Genomic DNA, 18,513 nt, shown 5'->3' with positions numbered 1-18,513 from the left:
TGTATCAGGAAGCTGTCAAGCTCACAGTGTGCATACAAATTTTCCAAAATTCTAATTTTTGCTTGAAAGCTAGATTTTTGTCATTGGCAACAATTAATGTCAATTGTTTACCTTGACATGACAGGCTCACTTTGTTCATTTTTGAGAAATCAAATGCCCAACTCCAAATAACCACAGCTTGTCTATAAGCCATAAAAATCATGTTTCATGAAAAAAGTGTCTAGTTCAGCTAGCAACTCAAACAACGGCACAAATATTTTACCTCAAAACAACCATTGTACTTCAGTATGTAGTAGAATTGTTTGAGTACTTCCTATTTTATCGAAAAAATGTATCTCAAGGATCAATATTTAGTAAAATTAATAACATTTACTGGACATTATTAAGTTTAATGGCAATTTTCTTAATGAAAGTCTATTGTTGTTACTACCTTGATTTGTGCCAAGGAGCCCACAGTTTCACCCACTTGCTCTCTTGCACCCTTGGTGTAAAAAGCAGACCAGTGAAAAAAAATCTTGATATTATTATGAATATAGGTTAAACCTCATGAAACTTCTGAAGACTGTCAGGGCCTTCACCTCCAGGTTCAGTGGACCATACTTTGAGACCCACTGGCCAAAATCACAACCTTAAGAGGAGGAGGAGATTGTTTATAGAAGATGCTGAAGTAGCATCAGTTAGCACAGGGGCATATTCTGTATGGGGAAACTTGAAAAAATGCTAGAGATCTCCTGGGGTTCTCTCTGGTAGTATCAGGAGTCCAGAAGTTGTGTTTAATATTTCAAAAAGCCTATTGGAAGGTGAAAGGAGGATAAAAATATATCACAGGAACGAAGATTCAATTATACACTGTGTGACCTGCAGAAAAAAAACAAAAACAAAAACCATTCATTATATGCAGCCAAAATGAGGGGTGAGTTTTTCAAATTACGTATTACAATATCTCACTCCAAAGAGTAATGTTGCAATCTGGCTTTTAGGGCATGAACACAGTCAGGTTTCATCTTTAACTCATACCACAGAAAGCATTAAATCAATTGTGGCCTCAGAAGAGAACAACACAGAATTTTCCAAGGAACAAAAACAGAATAGTGCCTCAGGGAAACTCTCCACAGGAAGAGCCAGCCGGACAGCTGCTGACCGTTTTTTCCTTTAGAAATTGCCTGCTCATTGGGCATTGCTCATTTTCTTCTGCTGCCACGCCCAACCTCTGGCATACACACTTCCTCTTCTGCAGCTGAAGCCCAGACAAAAGCTTCTCTCCTCGGCTTCCTTTAGTACACGTTTTCTTTTTTTCTTTTTTTTTTTTTCAAATTTATTTTTTATTGAAGTATAGTTGATCACCAAGTTGTATATATATATATATATTTTTCTGCTTTATAACAAATTTAATCAGTTATACATATACATATATTCCCATATCCCCTCCCTTTTGCGTCTCCCTCCCACCCTCCCTATCCCACCCCTCCAGGCGGTCACAAAGCACCGAGCTGATCTCCCTGTGCTCTGCGGCTGCTTCCCACTAGCTATCTACCTTACGTTTGGTAGTGTATATATGTCCATGCCGCTCTTTCGCTTTGTCACAGCTTACCCTTCCCCCTCCCCGTATCCTCAAGTCCATTAGTACACGTTTTCAATAAGAAATTTAGTAAAAGCTCAACAAGAAACAACACACAAACAGCGTAAAATGGGCAGGCTTCCTAAGGTGGATACTATCAGAGTTCTGCCCAGATCTCCTGGGATCCCTTTCAGAGAAAGCCTAAAATCACACTCCCCCGACATCTGCAACCTCCACCCTACTGCTGCTAGTTGAAGCCTGAACTCCACATCTGGCCTTCATCGCTTTGACTTAAAGCTTGCACTCCTACTGACTGTCCTTAAGAAGTGAGAACAGTAATACTTTGAGGTATTTTCAGCTTACTTGATCCCGGGGAGAAAACAAATTTTGAAAGGGTAGTTCCTGAGGGAGCAGGTGAAATCTAACTAAGAAATGTTCTAATTGGACAGAGAACTGACCATGGCAAGGAAGGGGATGGCCAAAGAGGTTGTGAGTAGCTCTTGCACATCCCCTTTGACTTGAGAGGGCTTCGGGTGTCTTTGGATGATCTCAGACAACCTGCTCAGGTGGATGGAATAGAGGGAGGTCTTTTGTGTGGTTACTGCTGGTGTCTCCACTTCCTGCCCTCACATAGCATCCTTGTTATTTTATATTCCCATAGAACAGAGCCTACTCGACCCCTTCCTTCCCAGAAGAGTAGACCCCAGAAGAAGGAGGGACGATTCAGCATGCTCAATCAAATCTTCTGCAGGAACAAAAAAGAAGAGCAGAGGGCCTATCAGAAAGATCACAGCAGGGACTGGCACAGGGGGGAGGCCACCTCGGAAGTTGATGACATCATCACCACCTTTGACAACAACATGGATACCAACTGCCAAGAACAGCCTGGTGATCAGGTGGCTACGGTTGACTTTAAGAAGAGGACCTCAGAGAATTCAAAATATCACTTGCCAGAAAAAAAGCCTCTGGCCCATAAAGGACTTCCACCAATCAGAACACAGAGTCTCCCACCCATCACCCTAGGCCATAACTTCCTGACAGCCACCCAGAGGGCCACTTCCCATGCTGGCCTGAGCTCTGGTACTCAACATGCTGCCCAGCAATCTCAGAAAAGCCGAAGTGAGCAGGATTTATTGAATAACAGAACTGGCTGCCAGGTATTGCTAGATAACCAGGTATTCTATAAAGCTTGGACCGTGTCTTCTTCTGATAAGCTGCCAGACAGGTTGCTTACCAGCAGATCCAGTCACCAGGAGGTGTCAGGGCCGCCACATCTTCCTCGTCTACATAATCCTTCATCAGGTAATGTCCCTGCTTCCTTTCTCATTTCTGACAGATCCTATACAAGAAATGTGTCATGCAGTCCTGGGTTAGGAACTGGAGTGACAGTACGTAGCCTAGAGGACAGGGTCAGAATGGAAGTGGGTGATTAGGCTACCTTTTCCCCTTGAGTCTACTGGATTCAGGATTTCCAGGCTATGGAAACAGTCTGCTTTTTCACCTTGAGAGCAATCATCAAGTAAAAGTATGTGCCTTCTCATCTTATCTCATCGCAGCAGGTATGTGTGGTGACTGGCAGATTAGAGCAGGAATATTACTATTTCCACTAGCAAGTATTCTTAAGCAGGGATACTTCGTAATATCACCTACAAAGGGTTGATTTTTTGTGTGTGATTGTTTGTTTTTAAATCATGTGTTCAGTGACCGCTCCAGGACTCCTGAACCAGGATCTTGGTGAGGCAAAAGGGAAAATGGCAATGCCTTCCATGTATACGTGTAGAAAGAGAACACATTCACACATGTGTGGCTCAGGTCTCCATACACACCAAAGGGTTACATGGCAATTCTCCCTCCTGCCTCTTGCCCCAGCTACCGAGTGCCCCTCATCCAAAGCTATGTTATTAATTTTTTGTTTACCTTCCAGAGATATTTTATACATATTTAAATATATATGTATATATACATTTTAAATAAGTGTATCACACTAAAGAATCCATATTTTTATACACATGCAAGCAATATATACGTACCTATTTTCCCATTTAACATTTGTGTTAAACAAATGTATCACACTAAAATTTTTGTTTATTTTTTAATGGCCCCCAGGTGATTCTGATGTATACCAGAGACTAAGAACTATCGTTCTAAAGCAGAGGCTGCAAAACAGCTTCCAAAATCAGTTCATTACTAATTCAGTAATCAAGTGAATGAATTGCTAATATTTAAAAATCATGAAGTTTTACATAAAAATTTTAAACTTCTCTTGAGAAATGGAAAAGTCTGGCAACACTGAACCCAAATTTCACTTGGCACTAATTGCCTGGATCTGAGTAACCGCTATCCCCATAGACATCACTTGGACATCACTGTCCCCAGTTCAACCCAGTCTGCACCACTCTCCAATATCTCTCCGTGGAGTGTCAGTTGTTCTTTATCAACAAGTTTCTGTTGTTGTTTTTCTTATAGTAGGGTTAAGAGGAAAAATGATATATTGCTTGAACCCATATTTCTTTCAGAAGTAGAAACATGAAAGCCCAAGAGGGCTATGTATATTTTAAGAAATAGAGGAGCACAGTATATCTTTGGAAATAAGGACTATTCCTTCCCGTTTAATACGCAGCATGAGTCTGGCTCTCCTTACTCCTCTTCATGTGCCTGATGTCTGAAACCTGTGAGGTAGAGTATGGCTTCCCTCATGCATATTTACATGTTTTTAAGCACAGGATAGATAGGAATAAACACATGAAGGCTATTTCCTGAGAAGAACGTCCCTCAAGATTTTACTTCCTCCACTAAGCACTGAAGCATGGGTAGTTTTTCCTTGTGTTCTGCGGAAGGGTGAGGAAGAAAAAATATTGATCTGCTGTCTTTGACACTTTGGTGGCCTCCAGGGCCTTGACTCAGCCTGCTTTCTGGAGTTAGTCCTGTCTTGGCTAATATCTTCTTTTTGAAAATTTTTTGAAATTTGTGAAAGTCTTGTTCTTTTTCTGTTCCCAGGACAACCTTGGGCTGTCTTTTCTATATCAGTTGGGATTGGGTTTATCTGCCTGTAACAGAAATCCAAAGTAACAGCGGCTTAAACAGCATAGAAGTTTATTGCTCTCATATGAAAGTAGTCGAAGGTGATGGTTCCCATGTGCTTGGTGAATCCATGATCACCAGAGACCCAGGCTTCTTCCATCTGTATGCTCTACAACTTAACCTATGCCTTTCATCCTTTGGATCATTTCACATTTCATAATGTCTGACAGAGCAGGAAGAAGGAAGGAGGGGGATTGGAAATGGATGTCCGCCAGCTGAATTAGCTCCCATTAATAAGTTATCTCCCATAAATTCCACAGTCTGCTTCCATTTCGTTGGCCAGAACTTTAGTCACATGATCATGCCTATCTGCATGGGAGACTGGGAATTGGATCCTTTTAACTGGGCACATGACCGTCCCTCCAAAATTGGATTTTTGTTTCTAGGAGGAAAAAGAGAATAGATATTGAATACAGAACTAGTAGATTCTGTCACATGTGCCATCTAAAACCTTCTATATTATTTAAAATAAAAGGAAATTCAATAAATTGGTTTGAGGACTTGTTTCACTTTTCCAATGAAGTAACTTGAAAAATCCTATGGGGCAGAAAAGGAGAAACAGAATTCTCCAAGGGAATGTCAACTAATTAGCCATGCCTGTACCAAAGCATTTAGTTTTTTGAATGTTTTTGAATGCTGATAATAACTAGGTAACTGAGTCATGGCATGACAAGACAAACTCCCAAGAATCTTCAGCCTATAAATGAACTTTAAGGTACATGGATTTGCTAAACTGATTATACAACTCACTTTAAATTGATTTTCTTCTCATGTTTAGATACAAAATCATAAGAGTTTTAAACAGAAAGGACCTTAGTTCTTTCACTCATTCTTTAATGGATAATGTCTTTAAAGGATAATGTCTATTATCCTGATTTATGAATTTATGAAGAGGCAGCACATCCAGTGGTTAAGAAAGGGATTCTTTTTTTTTTTTTGGCCGCACCACACAGCTTATGGGATTTAGTTCCCTGACCAGGAATCAAACCTGGGACCAGGGCAGTGAAAGAGCCAGTTCCTAACCACTGGACTGCCAGGGAATTGCCCCAAGAGAGGGATTCTAAAGTCACACTATCTGGGTTCAAATTCTGACTCTCTCATTTACTTGCTGTTACTGAATCTCTCTGAGCCGTTGTTTCTTCATGTCAAAAATGGGAGGAAATACCTAACATGTAGGGCTGTGAGTTGCTAATATTAAACAAATTGATACATATAAAATACTTAGAACAGTGATTGAGCATAGTACTATACACACATACACATTTGTGGGTTTTTTTTTTTTAACTATGTGCCAGGCCCTATGCTAAGCACTATGCCTTAGAGACAAGCTACAGATGACCTTTGTTTAAAAGATGATGACATTTAAGTAAATGTGCTAATCAGCTGCCTTTTTGCTCTCAGATCTAGTCTCTTCCCTCCAGCTCTACTTTGTATCTCAGGAAACTACACTTCCCAGGCTCCCTTGCAGCTGCTTCCAGGTACTTCTGGCCAAGTACCAAGAGGCACTGGCAAAAGAGTAAGAGCAGGAGAAAGAGGAAAACAAGTGTAGTTCTGCACAGTGTCCCTCTGCTTCCTATGGATTCTCCAACAGGGGTTCCACTTCCTCCCACTTCCTCCACAAAACCCCTCCCTCTGGTTCTGGCTTCCACTAGCTTCTGAGCCTTGGTAATACCAACTCTTCCCCTTATCACTCTAGCCTAGAAGTGGTTGCATCTTCCTGCTGTGGTTAATCTCTGGATTGTCCTTCTACCCTGTCCTCTGGCTTCTCACCTTTTCCACCAACCAGTATAACCACCTTTCTGTATGAAATTCCCTCTGTTTCAAGGCCTAAAGAAGTCTCTCTTTTCTGAATGAGCCCTGATTGATAAGGCAAGACATGTCATCTCTCTCGGCTACAGTTTTCCTACCCTCTGGATACAGAGTCTGGGACCATTCTGTTTCATGAGGCCCTTTCCAGTTATAATTTACATGGCCTGGAATCTGCTCAGTCTTACAACTAATTGTTCTGAATATGTCACTAAGGACATATTCAGAGCTTGAACCCAGACCTCCTAAATAGGAAGTTATCCCATGGCAATGTACATATTTCTCTAAGTCTCAAAGTCCACTTTGTTAGTATGCTTACCAAATTACCTACAAGGTGATTTTCTTAGAAATTACACTGTACTCCCCAAAATAAAAAGATTTCTCTCTGCCTTATAGATTTTATTTTTGTGAATATTTTTAACCCAATTTGAGGTGTTGTTCTTAGAACTACTGAAGCTTCCAGAGCACAGTTGGGAGGGTTCACTTAAGGGGTTTAAGTTGTTAGTCTAGGCAGGTTGAAACTCAGTAGATTTCTACACTGAGCTCCCATGCTTGATTTGAAACCTAAAGTAGCAAAGCAATTGGATACTATAAATCATACCACAGCACCACCGGCTTGAACTTGGATGGTCCCTTTACTCTGGATTTTCTCTTTTCCCGCCCTGGGTTTAGTAGAAATAATATGGGCTAGCAGTGATTGCTACCATTTGAATTCCTGGCAGCTAATGTCCTGTGCTTACATCAGCAGCCCTGAACATTTAGCTGTAATGATTATTGCTTAACATTTATTGAGACCTGTCAGTGGGCTAGATGGAGAGAGATGCGGGATGAGGCACTTAACTTAATGAGGGAATTTGGAGCACATCAGCTTAATTTATTGAGAGCAGCTTTCAGAGAAAATTGAGCAGAAAGCTCTGTGGTGTTTGCTACCAGCCTGGTTATTTGCAGGCTATCACAAGGAAGCTAAGAAAGTGTTTGCTTCCTTTCTCCCTCAAGAGAGAACTTTCTTCTCCAGAATTTTCTAGAGTATCCCAGCAACAACGCACTCTCCTCCTCAGGTCTGATAGTAGGTAGGTCTGATGCTGTGACCACCTCTGTTTAAACCAATCAGAAGCTTTGCATCTTAACAGGACGAAGGCCAGATTCTTTAGCTGGCAAACAAAGTCCTCCCAACATGGCCTGGCCTCACTTCCCATTCTCAACTTCTGCACCTCTCGTCTCAAATCCTTTCCTCCCACCCCCCATCCCCTTGAACGGTTCCTTGAATACCTCTCAGTTCCTATACAACTACATACCTTTTTACTCTATGACATCTTTGCCCATGTTATTTTTACTTTCCATCCACTGTGTGCTTGACAGATTCCTACAATCTTTTAAGAACCAGCCCCAAACTTGCCTCCTATGTAGAAGTTACCCTGACTGCTATAGGAGGTGTGACCCATTTTTACTATCCATCATAAAAGAATATCTGTGCCTTGTTAAGCCTCCTCTGGGGCAGTGAACCACATACTTCCCCTTCAACAGCACTGCAGGAGAGGAATTTTTTTTTTTTTTTTTTTTTTTTTGCGGTACGCGGGCCTCTCACTGTTGTGGCCTATGCTCCGGACGTGCAGGCTCAGCAGCCACGGCTCACGGGCCCAGCCGCTCCGCGGCATGTGGGATCTTCCTGGACCGGGGCACGAACCCGTGTTCCCTGCATCGGCAGGCGGACTCTCAACCACTGCGCCACCAGGGAAGCCCCAGGAGAGGAATTTTTACCCCCATTTTAGAGATGAAGAAATTGAGGAGTAGAGTGGTTAGCCCCCCGGCCTCAGGTCACAGAGGTAGCTGGGAAGTAGCAGAGCAGATGCAAGTGAGGTCTGTGGGATTCAAGACACATTGACCTCTGGACCCTTCTTTCTTCTTTGATACCCTCACAGCACTACTCATGGCCTTCAAAAGTACAACTTTACCTGTCTCTCTTCCCATCAGCCCCTCCTGAGCACCTTGCCTTCTGTTTGTACTCTAGGCTCTGGAATACAGTGAGTTTGCAATAGATGAGTGCTGAATTATTATTAATCTTCATTCACTTCTGTTTCCTCATTTAACGATGAAAATGTTTCCTGCCTTTTTATTCTAAGACGGTCGTCCTCAACCCTGTCCCCGCAGGCTGGACACTCCCTGAAGGTGCCTACAGCACAGATAAGAGAACTTTGGGCTATGCACATTCTGCCTTGTCCTTCAAAACTGAGCAAAATGCCAGTGTGGGAAGAAAGTTTAATTCTCCTCCTACCTCCTCCCAAATCACTGCTGAAGTCCTTCTCTGCCACTTCTCCCATCCTGTCAATATTGCTTTGGCCCCTAAGGAGGCAGGATAGTGTGGATTTTAGGTCCAGAGCCTGAGTGACACTTCCCATCATGTGATCTTGCAGACAATTTAGAACTTCTCCAAGCCACAGTGTCCTCATTTGTAAAATGGGGATGATAATAGCCTCTATCTCACAAGGGAAGGTGACTGTTAGGATTAAATGAGATTATGCCTACAGCAGTTAGTCCAGTCCTTGACAATAGTAAGTGCTCAATATGCATTATCCATAATTATCACTATCTCATTTTTGGTTTTGCAAATTTCTGCTCAAGTGTTCATGGATGAATAATCAGGTATGAGCTGATATGGGTTTTATTGTAATTCTACTTAGGAATGTTTTCTTTTTAAATAATGGCTTATGAGGTTATTTAACCTTCAAAGTTCAAAGGAATAAAAATATAATGGCAAAATGTCCACCAAGGAGACTAGAAATTTTGCTTACTATTCATCAAATGACACTGCTCAGATGACTCCCCTACAAATCTACCACTGGACTCACCGAAGCAGATGGGAGGTGGATCATGGCTAATGCTTTTTTTCCCCTATTCTAAGGACCGCTTTACCCAGACGGAAGACTTAAACCCTATGAGTGTTGCTGTAGTGATTCTGGTTCCTACTAGACTACTAAACAGAAGATCAAATGAATACATGCCCCACTGTCCAGGAGATCATGTTAAACATGCCACAGAATAACACTGTAATAATTGCTAATGTTTACTGTTTACTCTATAAGCTAAATGCTTTACCTTTGTTCTCCTAATCTTTATGACAACTGAAAAAGACAGATAAAATTATTTTCAGCATTTTACATATGAGGAAATTGAGATTTAGAGACAGAACATCACTTGCCCAAGTTGGGAATTAAGCCTAATCCTGTCTGACCCCAGAGCCCAAACTCCTATTTATTATACCATTTGGTCAACTTGTTAAATGGACTTAACTTTTGTGTCGTCCCTTCTATTTTCAGGTGTTTGGAACATCCATCTCTTGTAATCAGTCATGTGCTAATAAATGTTTAATAGGTGGCTCTTCAGAGAAAAATCAGTACTTGCTGATTTCCCTGATGTAAATACTCCCACCATGGCTGATGTCAAGCCACCAAGTATGATGTCAACCAACTCACAAAATTCCTGAAAATTTAAGAGCTGTTATGCATAGCTCCAGCATAACTCTACTGGTCATCTAAATTAGATCATCCAGATCTCCCAAGTGCTTTCACTCAGCTCCCATCTTCTAGATCAGTGAGTCTCAATCCTGGATTCACATCAGAATCACCTGGGAGCTGACAAAAATCTGCCATCCTATCCCAGCCCCAGAGAAACTCATTTATTTGGTGTGGTGTTTAGCCAGAGTAGCATCTTTTTTTTTTAACTCCTCAGATCCTTTCTCTGTGCAGCCAGGAGTAAGAAACACAGCTCTAGAAGAATATATCCTACTCATCACCCACTCATTCAACCCAGATTGACCAATATGTGATACACTAATACCCTATGTTATTTTTCAAACTTTTAAGTTTTGTAGAGTACATGGCCAACTGTGTTGTTTATAAAATTTTATTTAAATAGTTTACTCAAGAAATGATTTCTGGTACCTTTTCCTTTCATTTAAATGGTGACTGGCATGTGACAGAAACTGAATATGGTATAGCGATTAGTATTTTTTTGTTGTTGTTAACATCATAAATTTCATGATCTATAACAACTTTTATGATTCTTTTATCCATTGGATTTTATAATTTGCACTTGGTTGAGTCTCATATGATTGATGCAAATATGTTTGTCCCCAGGACAAAATTTTCAGCATCTCTCCCCAAACAGACCTAAAATCTGGGATCTTCCTTTCACCCGGAACAACTTGGCTCCCCTACCAGACCAAAAATGTAAGTATTTTGAATCTTCCTCAGCTTCCTTTGCAAAGGTTAACACTGTTAACACGACTAGACAGGGCTAAATATTATTTTGGTTTACTTTCATTTTTTTCAAGAGAACATCAGACGCCAAACCCTGTAAATTACAGGAAAATAAAATAGAGACAGTCTTTAAAGCTTCATCCAGCATGGTAATGCTTGTTTAAAAAAATACTCCCTCCCCTGAGGAATTTTTGTGTTTGGACTTTAAAAACAATAACAGAAGTTTATTTTGCTATGTACTATTTAATGTCTTTAGTGCTTTAAAAATTCTTCTCTTAAGACTGGCTTCCTGACATTGTTTTCCTTACTATGTTGGACAGATAGAAATGTGTCTTACCTCTGCACTCACAGGCTATGCATTCCTAAGCAGAAAGGAATAATCAAGTAGATGCTGTTCATCAGTTTTACTTTTAGCGTTATTTTATGCAAAACTTCTCACAATATAAACTGTTAATATATTCTATTCACCAAGTGATCAAGTTTGCCTGTGCCTAAGTATTATCTGGGGTGCTTGTTATAAAGGGGATTTCTGAGGCCCATGCCTAGAAATTTGGAGTTTGTAAATCCTTATATCTGTACTCTGAGGCAGTAGAGATGAGAAAACTGAGTTCAGAGAGGTCACATAACGTGCCCATTATTTAGGTAGTAAGTAGCAGAGCCAGAAGCAAAATTACAGGATACCGAGTCAGCTGTCACATGAAACAGGTAATACTTATTGGATTTTTTTTTTTTTTTGGCTGCGTTGGGTCTTCGTTGGGTCTTCGTTGCTGCACTCGGGCTTTTTCTCTGGTTGCGGCGAGCGGGGGCTACCCTTCATTGCGGTGCGTGGGCTTCTCATTGCAGTGGCTTCTCTTGTTGCAGAGCACAGGCTCTAGGCATGCGGGCTTCAGTAGTTGCGGCACGCGAGCTCAGTAGTTGTGGCTCACGGGCTCTAGAGCACAGGCTCAGCAGCAGTGGCACGTGGGCCCAGTTGCTCCGCAGCATGTGGGATCCTCCCGGACCAGGGCTCGAACCCATGTCCCCTGCATTGGCAGGCAGACTCTCAACCACTGCACCACCAGGGAAGCCCCTACTCACTGGATTTTAATTTCCTTCCTTCCTGTTCTTCCTATCCCAACCCACTCCTTTATAACATGTACTCAAGCACTTGTGTGCACATCCACACACACACACACACACACACACTCTCTCTCTCTCTCTCTCTCTCTCTCCCTCTCTCTCTCTCTCTCTCTCTCTCTCTCCCCCCCTCCCTCCCTCCCTCCCCCCACATCTTCTTAATTGCAGAGGTTAGATGATTTAGAAGCTGCCCTATTTAAAACAAGTTCCTTAACCTTTCTATACTTCAGTTTCTTCACTTAGCTTATAAGAGTAGTGCAACCTGATAAGACTGTTGAGAGGATTAAATGAGATAATGTACATAAAACCCTTTGCAGCTGTTTGCACAGAGTAAATATCCAATGTATCTTTTCTGCCCCAGGCTACAGTTCAGATGGGACAAAGCAAGAGTTCTAGAACCCTTTAGGTAAAAACAAAGAACCCTGCGGTCTTAGTACAACTCTGTCTTCTTTCAGGTAAGGAAAGGGAGAGGTAGAAATTTGTCCAAGGTCACACACAGAGTTAGTAGCACAAACCAAGATCTCTGCCTTGACAGATTATTTCCTTTGCCCTTACTAATTTGTCTAAAGGGAGAGTTTTGGATGGTGTGAATTCAATCATTGAATGAAATTCAAGTCTGATCTTGTCTTTAAGCAGAAATGTAGTCACAAAGACATCTAATTAAGGGAAGAATCACTCAGCCTTGAATCCTGGTGTGGCTTGGGGAAGCCAAAGTAAGGGGATTTTCTTTGGCAGAACCCAGGGGCTTTGCTTTTCACAATTAAATTTAAGGAGATGGGAAGATAAAGATCTTGATCAATTGTAGCTCTATGAAAAAGAAGTGGAAAGGTACAGTGCTTTTCCTAAAAGAAACCTGAGAACCTTTTGACTTTTGCATAAAAGCACAGTACAAACGTCTTGGGGCTTATTTAGAGCCTGTGCTGACCTGGCCATCAAGGGCTATGCCACCCAAGGAAAAGAAGGCTCTGCTAGGCACGAGCAGCCTGATCATGTTTGGATCAAACTTGGCCCCGCCTTGTATTTGTGCATATTTGGCATCCCTGACTACATGTGGTAAGCCTGAATAGATAGATAGATACGGCTTTCTCCTGCAGTTTAGCTCTCCCCAAGAAAAGCTTCTTAGAAGGGCCTCCATTCCTTCAGAAATAACACAGTTCTCCTGCCAGCATTCCTTGTGAGACTCTGAGAGATGCAAACCTTGAAAGTTTTTCATTCTATTCTTTCCTCCCAGTTCTATCTGGAGAACCTCTACGGACAAACCGAGTGCTTCCTGCTATTCCAAGCCAGCGGGGACACAGCCCACCGGCTGAAGAGAGTGAAAGCTCTGCCAGTTCCACCAATGATGAAAATTAATCAGTGACTGTGGGTCACTGATTGTAAAAATATAGATTATATATATTTTCAACTGTCAAAGGATAAGATTACTTTGTAAGAACAAAGACTAATTTAGTAACTTGCATTCTATAAGCCATTCATAGTTTTACAACTCAAAATTCTTTGTTCCAAATAAGCACTTAGAATCTTTATGCATATATTGTAAGTCTGTGAGTTTCCATGACCTCTACATGCCAAAATAAAAAGTCACGACATGTTATCATCAGGGAAACTTAGCTGTGTTTGGTTTGCTTTGTGGCATGTTTGCTGGTTTTTTTGAATGATGTTATGTTTTTAAAAAATGTATGCTTTGCTGGATAAAAAAAGAAAGCACATTCCATACATGTTTTTTACATTTATTGCAATTCTACTTTGGACTAACAAAACTTAATTAAAATTAAAATAGTAAATTTCTTTAATCAGTCAGTGTTTATGGCTTTTAAGCGTATAATCATCTGCAAAGTATTTTCTAACATTGTTAACTCCTGGCTAGAGCCCAAATCACTTAACAATGTTTATGTATCTTCTTTGTTATTTGATTATTTCCACCTATTGTCACTTTGAGATATGATTGATTGTTCTGATACTGAGAAGATCATGTGAGTTGGAAAGGTCTACATCCTGCCCTAACAGAATGAAATAGACACTCCTCATACATTCCTCAAATACTCCACGTATTTAATCATTCTTTTTTCTGTTTCAGAATAAAGGTCTCTGCCTACTCAAGACATTCCCATACTTATGACATAGCAAACTTTGAAAGACTACTACTAACTGCAGATCTCCTTACCAAGATGTTTGTGTATTGTTTGGATTGATTGAAAGTTCAAGGTTCAGCCATATAAGATCATAGTCACTCCATGTTATTTCCAAGCCTGCATGTTATTCAGCAAATATCTCAAGTATAATGTTACCATTTTATGTTAGTATTATTTATTTAGGGAGGTCAGACTGTGCCATTAACTAAATAGAAGCTCCTCTGAGGCCAAATCACTGTTATTTGGCTTTGCACTTCTAGAAATGTGTACAATACCTAGAACATACTTAGCCACTCATTCAGCTAATTTTTTTTTTTTAGGAAAGAAGGAAGGGAAGGAAGTAGGGAGACAGGGAGTTGGCAAGGTAGAGAGATATAAGAAGTGATAATGGAAGAAGTTACTAGTCCACAGTCTCATTTTGCTAATGATAGTTATCTGAATCGGGGATTATAACAGGGAACGCCTATGGATCAACCTCCCAAGCTAGACAGTAGCTAGAGGCAGAGCAGATCCTGGTGCAAATGGAAGAGCTCTCAGGACATAGATTCTGAAGGGTTTCTTTTCTTGTTTCTTTCTTCCTTTTTTTTTTTTTTTTTTTTTTTTGGTGGGCTATTTTTATCGTTGAAGAATCATTCTTTGTAAGTATCAGTTAGGCTGTTCAGTTGTGTCACCTAGCTACTTCTGAATTCATGTCCATCCATAAGTAGATACCTGGCCCTACACTGCCTAGACTAGCTGGGATAGCTTAGCCTCTGCTTCAGTAATAAACCCCAAAATCTCATTGGCTAACACAATTTTTTTTCTCATTCACGATACATGTCCCATTTCCAACTGGCAGAGTTGGCTGATGTAGATTCCATTTCAACTTGTACTTCCTTGGTCACCAAAATAGAGGCAATCAGAGGTGAGTCTCATTACTTCCTCTTACATTTTATTTGCCAAATTAAGTCATATGGACATGCCTAACTTCAAAGGGGATAGAGAAATGCAATCCTTCCGTTTGTGTCAGGAAAAAGGAGAATTAGAATATTTATGAATTATTCAGAAGATTACCACACTAACAAAAGCTCAGGCCCTAAGAGATCACCAAGTGGATAGCTAAGAGGTCAAAGCAATAAATCAAAACAAAACAAAACACCCCTGTATAAAACCCACTATTCCCCCAACACTTGCAGTTATATATACGCACACAGAATCATCTGATGTTGGGCCTTTCCATCCAAGTTGATTTAACAATCTTTCCCTAGCTACGAAAAAGTAATGTACTGCCCACTACCACCTCTTTAAATAGAGCAGCTATCCTTTTGTCTCTAGGTAAAGTTGCTTGTTTGGGGTAGAGTCTTCCTCAGCCAATATTTTACTAACCAAATCAGAGGTATTCACCAAGTTGTGCCCAACTTTAAAAAATTTTCAGGGCCTCCCTGGTGGCGCAGTGGTTGAGAGTCCGCCTGCCGATGCAGGGGATACGGGTTCGTGCCCCGGTCTGGGAGGATCCCATATGCCGCGGAGCGGCTGGGCCCGTGAGCCATGGCCGCTGGGCCTGCGCGTCCGGAGCCTGTGCTCCGCAACGGGAGAGGCCACAACAGTGAGAGGCCCGCATACCGCAAAAAGAAAAAAAAAAAAAAAAAAAATTTTCAAGCAACTTTTTCTTCTAAAATGATTTTTTTTGTTGTTCTTTTACCACTTACATTTCCCTTCATTGCTAAAGATCATAACTTTGCATACATTATTTCATTTGGATCTTTACATCAACCTATATCCCCCAAGTACAGACAAGGAACCAATGCAGAGAGTGATAAGTAATTTGCCCAATGCAACACAGCTAATACAGGCATACCTTGGTGATATTGCAGATCCAGCTCCAGACCACCACAATAAAGTGAATATTGCTCTCGTTTTTCCTAGTCTGTGGACCACTAGCAATCGCAAGGTGATTTACCATTCACTGTTAATAAAATTTTTGCTAGGGATTTATTAACAAGACATTTCCTGTTTTTTACATATTAATGTGATAGCTACTTTTGTCCTTCTGGTGACAGCTATGCCAGACGAACATGCTGACTGGAAACTCTTCGGCTTTTGATACAATTTTTTCATTGACTTCCCAGATTTGGCCTCTGGAGATGTCCTGGAACTCATTCAGCTGCCTGAAAGACCAAGGTTGAACTAAAACGGAGGTCAGAATGGGAAGGTATTCACTTTGAGGAACAGTAGTTTTGATAGCGACCTACAGTTTGTTGACAGTCTTTGTCTACCGGTATTAATATTTCTATCTCAATGTCTAGGAAGTATGTGGTTCTGATAGAATTTCCTGATTTTAAAATATCATTTTCCCCTGAAAGCAATAAAAATGTCTAGCTACTGCATGTGAGAGCTGCTATCATGTTCCTTTAATTTAGTTTTTGACTTGAGTGTTGTATTTCCTGCTAAGGTTAAATATGTTCCTTCTTAATTACCCCATTTAAGCCCATGGTGGATTCCAAAGGGTTGTTTTCAAAAGACCACTTTTAAAATGCCAGGATACATTTGCTTGGAGACATGCATCAGTACACTCAAAGAGTAGGGGCAAAATCAAAATCAATGGTTATGTTTGCCTTTCTGGGAGGCACTATATTTCTAATCAGTCACTTGGCATGGGTTTCTAAAATCATATTGTGTGTCAAGCTGTGACCTAGTAGAGTTGGAAGGGATAATAAACTGGAGTCACAGGAGTCTATTTATATCGGTTTAATTCTAGGAAGATGAGAGCCTTAGAGTTAAGTGTTTACCGGAAGAAATTACTGAAGGGAACTAAGGAAAATGAGGGGGAAAAACTGTACCTTCCAAAAACTCTGGTTTAGCACAGATTACTGGGTTGGTGGGCTCTTCCTACAAATATTAACTGTAGCTCCACTTTGCCTGGATGGCAGATAGTCTGAATAAATAAATCCAGAAAGGAGGCTATGCCAAAGGTATACCACACCTGTGAAATTTCTGGAGCAGGACTACAATTGTTGAGGAATTATGTATGTGGACCATGGGACTAGAGAGACTTCAATACTAAGCCCTGCTCTGCCATTTGTATTGTATTGAACCAAACACTAACTGTATTTGAAAGTATAACTTATTCAAGCTGCTGAGCTAGATGACAAGAGCAGTTTCTGAAAGTACGTAAGAAAAGAACAGTAAACGGAAGGTGAAGCCAATCAACATTATAGTTTAAAGCTAGAAGAAAGCTATGAGAGGAGTTTTTGCAGATCTATATGATGGAACCAAGCAAGCCTTTGAATTCAAGAAAAGCTGAAAACCAAGGCACTGTTCTCACATGTCTAAGTAGTTTACTCTAAGATATCTATCCCAGTGTTCTCCGAACAAATGACTTGGGGCAAGGAGGAAGTGGGGAGCAAGGGGCATGTAATACAAAGAAAAAATGAATTGAAAACATTTAGGGTCTCTTCCTTCCCTTGAATCTCTAGTCCCTGAGAGCTAGCCCATTAAATCTCCATCATAGAGAGTAGCAATCACCGTCTTCCCTTTGCCACAGCCTGTCTTCACCTATGGATGAAGATGCAAGCTTCCATAAAGCCCTTTGTATGATTCCAATAAAGGCTTATAAAGTGAATAAGATTTTGCTTTCATGGATGTGCTGGAACTAGGTCTTACCTGCTTGCAAGATTTGATTATTGAATCTAATATTCAGGAGTTTTGTGAACATTGGTGGCTTGGCACTGGCCATGGTGGGAACATTTACACCATGAAAATTGGCAAACACTACAAATCAGTGCTTTCTTTTATTTGAGATCTAGTTTACCAGCACACCAATAGATGTAACATTTGGGAGGAAAGCTTTCAGGATTAACAGCACTGAAAAAAAAATTTTTTCTGCAAAATGCTTTCTTGTTTCTGTTTGGTTCACGCCTTGGGAGAGAGCTTCATTGTGGTTTAAAAGCTGCCTACTGACTGCAGGGAAAGGCTCAGGCAGAAGCTTTGACACCAGAGGAATGACAAAGGGACCCCTCCAGAAGAAGGCCGCTGGGCTCCAGAGGCTCTAGTTGTATTTGAGGGTGAGCCTTTCCAAGAGACACATCCAGCCCAACCTGGGAGCTGGCCAGCCTGTGAGGTTAGTCAGGTGGTTGCCCACCTTCTTGATGAGTTTCCCCTCCTCATCTAGGAATCGGCTCTCCAGGGAGTCAGAGAGATGGGAGCAGATCCAAAAGGGCCTGCTTCATGTTCTTCTCCAGGACCACGGCAGCTTCCATGACGTCTAGGGTTTTACTCATCTGGGGATGGCTTCTGCACCTCCTGGAAGAGGGTGCGGCTGCGGTGTTGGTTTTGCATCCTCAGGAGACACTTGGAGGCCTCAGCCTTTCCTCAACCAACTCACAGAAGAAGTGGTCTCTAGAGCCACATAATTGCGGTCAAAATAGATGCCCAGAGAGAGGTAAGTGTAGGAGATCTGCAGATGCAGGTTGACCAGGCCATTGACGGCAGCCTCTAGCTCGGTGGAATAATTCTCACACATCTGGGACCTCATGGTTGATTCACATGCAATAAGAAACTAAGCTCAAAAAACAGCATTGGTTGA

General features: G+C 41.2%; 1 protein-coding gene across 1 annotated transcript in view; it reads left to right on the top strand.

Moving 5' to 3' along the window:
- The window catches only part of ANKRD55 (ankyrin repeat domain 55), a gene marked incomplete at its 3' end in the record, with an annotated part of 185,959 nt that extends 172,789 nt beyond the window's left edge, over positions 1–13,170 (top strand). Inside the window, exons 10-12 of the mRNA XM_081231951.1 lie at positions 2,220–2,860; positions 10,579–10,671; positions 13,049–13,170. Of these exons, the coding sequence (XP_081088077.1) occupies positions 2,220–2,860; positions 10,579–10,671; positions 13,049–13,170 (856 nt within the window). The remainder of the gene's footprint in view (positions 1–2,219; positions 2,861–10,578; positions 10,672–13,048) is intronic.
- Positions 13,171–18,513: the final 5,343 nt, after the last annotated feature.

This window comes from Mesoplodon bidens (assembly GCF_964165515.1).
Source record: "Mesoplodon bidens genome assembly, chromosome: 4".
NCBI classification, from domain to species: Eukaryota; Metazoa; Chordata; class Mammalia; order Artiodactyla; family Ziphiidae; genus Mesoplodon; species Mesoplodon bidens.
This window is presented reverse-complemented; position numbering and strand designations above follow the sequence as displayed.